Source organism: Prosopis cineraria, unplaced genomic scaffold (assembly GCF_029017545.1).
Source record: "Prosopis cineraria cultivar Desert tree isolate PC_DT_omini unplaced genomic scaffold, ASM2901754v1 PC14, whole genome shotgun sequence".
NCBI classification, from domain to species: domain Eukaryota; kingdom Viridiplantae; phylum Streptophyta; class Magnoliopsida; order Fabales; family Fabaceae; genus Prosopis; species Prosopis cineraria.
Window position 1 is genome coordinate 12389279 of NW_026555345.1, and position 9898 is coordinate 12399176.

The window sequence follows — 9898 nt, forward strand, 5'->3', positions numbered from 1 at the left end:
ACAAGCATCCCAAAGAACTGAAGTCCTTATTTCAACTGAAGTTCAATTCGATTTTCTGTTTTACTTGGGTTTTGCTGAAGAGTTTGTGTATTGAGTGCACTAATTAACTTATTAGTAAATATTTTTTCTCTGTTTAAAAATATATGATATTTTTAACTAAATTATATTTTTAATAAGATAATTAATTATATTTTTATGTTTATTCTTATTTAATAAGTTATCCCACTTAAAGGTAAATCATTGATAAATTGTTTACTTATTAAGGGCATTTAAAAAAATTATTAATTATAAATTAAAAAACAAAAAAAATATCTTATAATTTTTAACATCTAACTTAAGAAAAAAAAATATATTATATTTTTTAATAGAGAAAAGTATATGCCTTCCTAAAATTTATAAATGAATAAACCAAAGTGCTGTTCAATTTGAATTCCGTAAGACCTTTAGGAAAAATTCCTTAAAAAAACCCCATTAAGAAATTTATTATTATAAAAGAATTGATATTCTTTTGAGGACCAAGGTCCTTTAGGGTACATGTAAATAGGGGTATTTACAGGATGTGATGAGATCATGACACCCCTATTCTGTGTCCTATCCTAAAAATAATTGGAATTAAATTTTTGTCATGTTTCCCGTCTGTATTATCATAGAGAATTTGACTCCTAATTAGTTGAATAAATGAAGTTAATTAAGTAAATTAATGTGATATGTAATTATAGAAAACTAACAGGTATTATGGGTTGTAATTTTAGCTCTAGGATTAAGTCCGGAGTGAGATCAGGTCACCTGGGCATAAAAAATTGACAAAAACAAAGAAAAATAGCTCTATGCCACATGCTGCAGTATGTGCACAAGATGCTATGATGCACGGTGCGCATGCCGCGGTGCATGGTACAAATTCTACAAACATAAGTCATAAAAACAGATAGAAAATAGCGAGAAAACAAAAGATACACGAAGGAGACTGAGGAGCTCTGCTAGGTTAGGAATTTGGAAGCTTTAAGAGTATTTTGAAACTCTTAAACACTAGAGATAAGTTTCTTAAGCTTTTTCCCTCTCTTCCTCTTGCATTTTCTTGATGTAGAAAACTAGGATTTAGTTGAAAAAGATGATTTTCAATCCATAAAAGCTATGAATTCAAATCCATTAACTTAAATGAAGTTAATAGGAGTTGTTTGAGCTATTTAAACTTAGAATTTATGATTCTATGCATTTTTTGTTGTTGGAAGTCATAAATATGCAAAATTTCAACAATTAGTAAGGTGATTGGAGTAATGTGGCTCCATTAATGGTTATTTAGGAGTTTAATAAAGTTAAAGGGACTTAGAGGAAGCTAATGAACTCTACGGGTACCTTGGTATATAAAAAGATTGAATTTTAGGAGTGTAAAAATGTTAAACTAGATAGTGAAAATTATGCAAAAAGAGATATTGATAAATTATATTGTGATTAAATGTAAAGTAATCACATTTGGCATTATTCAAGCTTCATGAAAGCTTTGAAGTGAGTAATTGAAGAGTAAACATTTGACCTTTTAAAGGTTTGAGATAACCAAGGAATTCTTTTTTGTACTTTAGTGTATTGATTGATTTATTGACTTCAATATTATAATTGAGATTTCTGAAATTATTGAAATGCAAGTGTGGCATTAAATATTTCAAAATCAATAATTATGTGTATAAGGAGTTCAATGATTATGTGATATGTGGAGTTCAATAATTATATGTGATAGGGTTTAATGATTGTGTATTATGAGGAGTTCAACAATTATGTGATATGTGAAGTTTAATGATTAAGTGTAAATGGAGTTCAATTATTATGTGTTATAGGAAGTTCAATGATTACGTATAATTTAGAGTTTTATGATTAATTGTGAATTGAGAAAATGTAGAGTACAATAAAGTGAGTTGATGTGTTATTGTGAGGAATATCTATATGTCATCAGAAATTGTATTTTGATGTACTGCATGATTATAAGAGGTGGAAGATTGCCTAGGAAGAAAAGTAGAGAATTAAAACTCATATGGTAAGGTTGCCATTAGAGCTCGACAGTTTGCCTGAATTTATTTATACATATTGTCTCACTTGTTTGATAAGGAATTGTTCCACTTATTCAACAAGGGGCTTGAACCCAACTAGTTTTTCATTTGTTCGAAGAGGGAGCGAGTTTAGGAAGAATGACACCCCACATTGTGAGACTTGGGAGAAATTGTGAACCACAAGTAAGATAGGCAACCTTAGCCAAGAAGCCTCTTATGCATGAATGGCTAGGATAGTCTCAGTTCCTTGATAATCCCAGTGTCATAAACCACGGTTTCGTGTCAGAGGCATAAGGAAGATGTAAGGGATGTGTGATCATGTATAAAAAAAATACAAGAGCACATAGTTGTTTGTATTATGATCCCATTGATGAAAATCTCATGACTAGTCTTATATCCATGTAAATTGTGTTACCAAGTCATTATCTTGTGAGTATATGCTAATATGAATGAGAAATGTGAATAATATTCTTGAACATGTTAAATGATTTGAGAATGATATCGTTACCTCTTACAGTTAAATTAATTGACATACAATAGTATAAGTTAGATAGACCTTAGTTATTGAGTAGTTATACTCACCCCTTTTTCTTCAATATTTTAGAAACTAGCTCATTGAGACAAGACTGAGGGAAATGATCTCAGACTTATGACATTATCTTAATTTGTATGCCTTAATAACTTTGAATCTATATGTATGATATATTATGATATTGCTAATTAGGATAAACCATGGTTACATACTTGCACCATGTATTTTGTTAATATTAAAAATGTGTATTTTGGGCCCTAGGATGAGTTTATGTGTGAATTGTGAAATCTATAGTAAGGTCAAAATACTAGTGTAAGTAAGAGATGAGCATGACATGTGATTGATAATGATTAATTGATGAATATGTGATTGAAGCTCCCCTTTCAGTTTTTGAAATTAAGGCGTTGAACATTGAAAATGTGTTGTATTTTTTATTTGTGAGATATAGTATATTGCACAAGTCTGTTTTGGTCTTTTGAGTGTGATCTATGGTGTGAATTTGGCTTATGGAACTGAAAATGTGAATTAGGCACTCAAGTTGTGTAGCAAGATTGAAAATGAGTGAGTTTTTGAAATGGGTGTCCAAATTTTAATTAAAAAATGTTATGATTATAAAATCAGTGCCATTAGTTAGAGTTAAGAAAAAGCTCTCTATAGACACATAGATCACCTCAATAGAACGTTAAATGGAGGAATGGGATGCGTCAAAAGTTTGTCCTTGTTTCTGTTAAATGACAGCAGCAATATTGTCATATATGTACAATGCACCGTGATGTATGGTACGGAGACATACAACCTGCGATGCATGTATGACAACCCACAGCACACGCTTCTCTTCTGCACAGATTTACTATTTTTAACTTTTATGCAAATGCTTTGATTTTTTTTTGAAATCTCATGCTTTCACATACAAGGATATTTTAGAGAATATTAACTTTTGGAGGAAAAAAAACTTGGTACTCTAATTTTTAATTGTACAAATTTGGTAAAATCATTGGGGATAATCCCTTAATTACCTTGAATAAAGAGTTAATTAAAGATTAGTAAAGAAAATTTTACATAGCCCCATCTCGATAAAGTGGATAACATGGCAAAAAGATTTAGATAACAATATTTATTGAAATATTAAATTACACGGCTTGTTAAGTTTAAAACCAAAATAACATAAGTATAAAAATCAAAATGATTTAAAATTAATTATTTAGTTACATCAATCATAGCTATAAGTGTATTATTTAAAATCAAGTATACATGAGACATGGTGTATCATTATAGTAACTACAAATGACCTCTAGGTTATAATAGTAATAACAATAAACAAGCTAAACATAACATCAAATGTGTTTTTCTTCTTTAATTAAGAAATTCTAAGTTAATGACTTTTCTAAAAATAAAACAAGAATTACAATATAATAAAATAATAAGTAGATAGATATAATAGTACATTATATTAATATAATTAATATAGTGTAAAAAAAAGAGATTATCTTGTAGTACTTGATCTATTTCAATAAAATTATCAATATCATGAACTTTTAGTTTTGAATAGGGATTGCAAATATTGAAATTATTATTAATATATTTAATATATTTAATGCATATTATATATATATATATATATATAAAATATGCGGGACAGGAGGGGATGTTTTGAGAGTAATTCTGTGTCTCGTCTTATCTCGAACCCTTTTTTGCCCCATCCTATAAAGTCTCGTCCAACTTTTTTTAGTTGAAAAAGACCCATCTTGATATGATCGAGACAGGATTGATCGACCAAGACAAGTACCAGATTAAATACCCCTAGATGTGAATGGGAAGGAAATGACCAAAATGGCATAGATTAATAATGCACAAACAAGTAAATGAGCTGTTGGTTCCTTTGTCATCTCCCAGCCACCTTCATCTCAATTCTTCCATGGCCTTCCTCCATGGTTTAAAGTGATTTTTCCTTGAATAGGATTTAAAATGATTTATATTTGTTGGGATTTCATTTTTGTTAGATATTTCTCTTTAAATAAATACCTACTTTTTTTTGATTTTTTTTTACTATAGTAGCTCTTATACGCACTAGTTTAATCATTTTATACTATGGTAGAGCTTCTTTAACTTGGTTTAATTTTTTTCTACTATGGTGAATTACTTTCTTGGCTTATAATATTATAAGTTAAATTTTTTTTTAATCATAGCATATTTTTAAAGTTAGTTCTTTTAATTTTTATTGTGGTTAATTATTTTTAATTATGGTTTAAGTCCTTTTTATCATGGTAAGTATTAATAATAGTTTTAATCTTAATTATCATGGCGGAGAATTATATATATTGTAGTTAAACAAGGAGATAATACACATTTGATATTTATATTTTATTGCATTCATTATTTTTTTTCACATAGTATATTAGTCCTTCTTAGTTCTTATTTCTCATTTTCTCAATTTTTCTTTTTGCTTATGCATGAACTGTTGCATGATGCATCGCGAGACTGGTTCTCACATTTATGATTTATTTATTTATTTATTTATCAGCACATTTGTGAAATTTAAAATGAATTATTTAGATGAAGGAAGAATGACAGATAGAATTTAAAGAGACTAAATAATTTAAATTAAATTTTAACTAATTTTAAAATGTCAAATTTTAAAAATTTTTAAGTTTGACTCTCAATTTTATAATTTTATTGTAATAAATTTATAACTTATTTTTTAAATTTTAACATGGTTAAATAATAATAAAATTTATTTTTTCTATTAAAATTTGAAGTATAATTTAAAAATTTATTATAATAAAATTAAAAAATTAAAAATCAAACTTATAAGTTTATGAAGTTCGACAATTTAAAATTAATTGAAACTTAATTAAAATTAATTAATTTCTTTAAAATCTATATATCATTCTCCCTAGATCAAACCCTCTTAGGAAAACCCAGGAGAAAATTATTAGTGAAAAGAATAAAATAATAAATACATATATCCGTACTTTGATCATGAGTGATATCTATTCCGTAGATGTCTAATTTATTATTTGGTACAATAGTAGGTAAAAAAAATTTTATATAATACTACCATTTCCTAATTTATAAAATATTTTTTAAAAAAATTATGAATAAAATTTATTAAATACATCTTATAATTTTATTTTTTAAAATAAAAATATAAACTTCAAAAAATATGTAAACAAATATTAAAGAGAGATAATATAATAAAAATAATAATATTAGAAAATTATCATTGATAAATTTTATTTTTATTAAAATGTCTTAGAATGCATAATCTTTTTTAAAAGTACCTTATAAATTGAGATAGATGTATTATAAAAATAATAATTTCCTTCAATTAAAGTGTTAATGTGCAAAAATACCTAAAAGAATTTTCTATGATCATATGATATTTTTAAATCAACAATAATACATGGTACCTATTAATTTTTTAAAAGAGTCTAACCTCCGTAAATTCATTAAAATAGTCTGACATTAACCATTAAGTTTTAAAAATAAAACTTAATTGATTAGGAAATGTGTGCTTCTTTTATAATGTTAATAAACAATCAGTACATTGTTGTTGATTTAAGGACAACATATGCTCCAAAAAAAAAAATTCTGAATATTGTTGCACATTAACTTCTGATTAAAAAAAACACACCATAGCTAACATAAGATGGTCTTGATAAAAATTTGAACCATATCCTTTCAACTTATGTATTCAAATTTTATTATCAATATAAAAATTTCATTGATTAACGATTTATGAGAAATGCAATAAATATTTTTTGAATCCAAAAATATATGTTGACTGAGTTTAAGGACCCAACTCATCGTTAGCAACCATTTTCTTTGCTCATTCATTCTAGTGGGGAGAAAAAAAAGGTTGACTCATCGTTAGCAACCATTTTCTTGTTCATTCGTTCTAGTGGATAAAAAAAAAAAAGGTTGAAAATTGGAATTTCCACGGCGAGCATCAACATTTAACCGTGTTCCCCCAAAAAAATCCCATAAGTCAGTCTGTCAGTGCATTCATCGTCGTCTTCCTCCCCACAATCCCATGCGTTCAGTTTTGGCCTGATGAGCAATCAAAAATCTGCACGGTCCAAATTTATTCTTTTTATTTTTTATATTTTAATATATACTTATTAAATTATAAAATATAAAATTTTAATAAATTTATTTTGTTATTATAAATTTAATTTGAGTAATTCAATTTAATATTATTCTTGTAAAAATATTTATAAATTAACTATTTAGATATACTCTGGATCCAATCCATCCGAAATACATTTAGATAGTCAATTTACAAACTTTTGTAAAAACATAATATTAAATTGAACCATTTAAATTAAATTTATATTATTTAAATTAATAATAAAATATAAAATTTTATAATTTTTTATAATAAATATGAATTAAAATTAAAAAAAATAAATTTTATAAAATCTAAACTTTTCAGATGCCCGTCAAGTAATGAGCACCGTGCCAAACTCCAATCCCATTCCCTGCAAAAACAAACCCCCCCTCTCTCTCTCCCTCCCTCTCTCTCTCTCTCTCTCTGTTCCTTCCCTCTCTCAGTCAAAAATGGATCATCCCAAATTCGTGATTGAAGCTTCCGAAGCCGAATCTATGGCCAAATCCTCCGGTCTCACTCTCAAACAGCTCCTTCCTTCCCTCGTCAAGTCCGCTCAGACCCTCGCTCGCACCCCCATTTCCAACTTCAACGTCGGAGCCGTCGGCGTCGGCCCCTCCGGCCGAATCTACTTTGGCGTCAACCTCGAGTTCCCTGGTCTCCCTCTTCACCACACCGTTCACGGAGAACAGTTCCTCGTCACTAATCTCTTCATCAATGGCGAGACCCATCTCGATTATCTCGCCGTCTCCGCCGCCCCTTGCGGCCATTGCCGCCAATTCCTCCAAGAAATTCGTGGCGCTCCCGATATCAGAATCCTCATCACCTCCGATGAGAATCCAGATTTCACTCCCTTGCCCAAGTTTCTCTCTCACCGATTCGGTCCCCACGATCTTCTTCCCCACGATACTCCTCTTCTCTTAGAACAACGTCACAATGGGTTAAGTTTCTCCGGCGAAACCCATAATCCATCACCCACGGGCTTCGTCTGTATTAATAATGGCTATCACCCAAATGAGAAATTGAAGTTTGCAGCCTTGGAGGCTGCGAATAAATCTCATGCACCATACAGTGGATCACCCTCTGGGATTGCTCTGATTGATTCTGATGGTAAGATTTACAAAGGGTCGTATATGGAATCGGCGGCGTATAACCCGAGCATAGGTCCGGTTCAGGCGGCCTTGGTGGCCTACGTCGCCGGCGGCGGTGGCGACTACGAGAAAATTGTTGGTGCGGTGTTGGTGGAGAAAGAAGCAGCAGTGGTGAGACAGGAACTTACCGCGAAGCTTCTGTTGCAATCAATATCATCACAATGTCAGTTTGACACATTCTTTTGCACTTGTGACGAATCATAATCATAATCATCTGAATTCTCAAATGAGAATATATGAAATTATTGGAGTTAACATTAAATTCAAGGAATTGATACTATTATAGTATCAATCCTCTGTATTCAACTTCATTAGCTTTATATATCTCATATTCAGATTTTCTTTTGATCCTTGTCTCTACTATTACTCTGTAGAACACGAGTCATGAGAATCTTGCTGTAGCAGAGACAAAAGTCAGAAGAGAAACTGAACTGTAAAATATCAGCTTGTTTGATGTGACCCTTTTAATACACACACACACATATTGTATCTGAGGTGATTGAAGGTAAGGACAAGAATTGGGTGGAGGGGGTCTATTGTGTATGATCATTTTGAGTTCTCAAGTTGTCAAGTTAGGTGGAAACCCATGGACGGTGTGCAATAATTCATCCTCTAGTGGCTTTGTGATTCAAGCAAATTTAATAACGCACCTCAATGATCCTTGTGTGATGTATGTAAAATTGTATATTTTATATATTGTGGTCTTGAATTTATTGGTGTTTAAATTATATGAGCATGTCAGCATGTGCCAATGTTCATGTTTTGGAAGTTTCCTTCCTTCTTTCCTCTAATTTACCCCTTGTTGTTTTGTGTGAACACCCAATATCTTGAGTCTACTGTACTCAAGTTGTGAGGATTTAATGAAATTCAAACCAATCAGGATCGAGATATGATAAGCATTATAAAAGTAGGTATTCTTGGCCACTTATGTTATTGCATTCACAAAATTTGAACTCAAAATTCCTAATTAAATTATAATAGCTCTTATCAATCGATCCGTGTGCTCTGGTTAGGTTTACTTTTCTTTAGGCACAAATGATAACAAGTCAATTTTCTTTTCTTCTCCTTTTTTTTTTTTTACTTATTTGAAACTTCTTCTTGTTTTCAAGCTTGACCTACCCAAAATAGCCAATAATTCTTCGGTCCTGACTATGCATCAGTTGAAAAATGTGAATTTGATTTGATTTTTTTGCTGCACAATACCGGGGGAAAAAAACAATAGTTCTGATTTTGAAACAGGGCCGCTGCATCTTTTTAGTTTGATTACAATGTTATTTTTTATAATTTTAAACACTAACAAAGGTAATTTTATTATAGCTTTGCTAGTTCATTTGTTAACATGGTTAAAATATACTGATGACACCTAAACAAATTGATTGACTATAACTACAAATTAAAAGTAAATAGAAAAAAGAAAAAAGCTTTCTTTTGCATTTGATTCAAATAAAATGTAGGAGACCGAAGCGAGATTAAGCAAACGTCAACAAAGAGATTAACAGAGTTAAATACATGTCAGCAAAATTAACTCTATCAATGCCAACTCATGGCCTTTATTAGGAACTAATATTGCAGACAAATTAAACTATAGTGATTGAAAATATTGAAATAAAGTTATATGGATTAAAAACAAAATGAAATCAAATTACATGAACCTATTGTTATACTTTCCGTTTTAAAAGAATTATTTTTTTAATATTGTGTTTTAGAAAATCCTTTTAATGTTGCGTTTGGCATGTGAAAAATGAAAAATGAACTTAAGCAAAAAGAAAAATTTGACAAAATTATTTTTGTTATGTTTAGTAGATGATAAAGTGAACTTTTTTTAAAGAGAGCTTTCCATATTTATAAATAATTTTTTTTTTAATTCTACACACTAAAAAAACATTTATCAAGGATATGTGCGTAAATGTAGAGTATGCATTCTAAGAGAAATATTTTTTTAAAATAAAAAAGTGTAAATGAATGTAACTATAATATATCAGACACACTCTCACTTCCTCTTTATACCCAAATCATCATGAATGAGAGGATTCAACTTTAAGAAACTTCTGAAAGTGAAATGTCATCA

The 9898-nt window shown here is 29.6% G+C and overlaps 1 protein-coding gene across 1 annotated transcript; it reads left to right on the plus strand.

Moving 5' to 3' along the window:
• Positions 1-7037: 7037 nt before the first annotated feature.
• On the plus strand, positions 7038-8598 carry LOC129293279 (cytidine deaminase 1-like). The gene is made up of 2 exons (XM_054931152.1): positions 7038-7993; positions 8205-8598. Coding segments are annotated over exons 1-2 (864 nt in total). The 5' UTR covers positions 7038-7131; the 3' UTR covers positions 8207-8598.
• The last annotated feature ends 1300 nt before the right edge of the window (positions 8599-9898 follow it).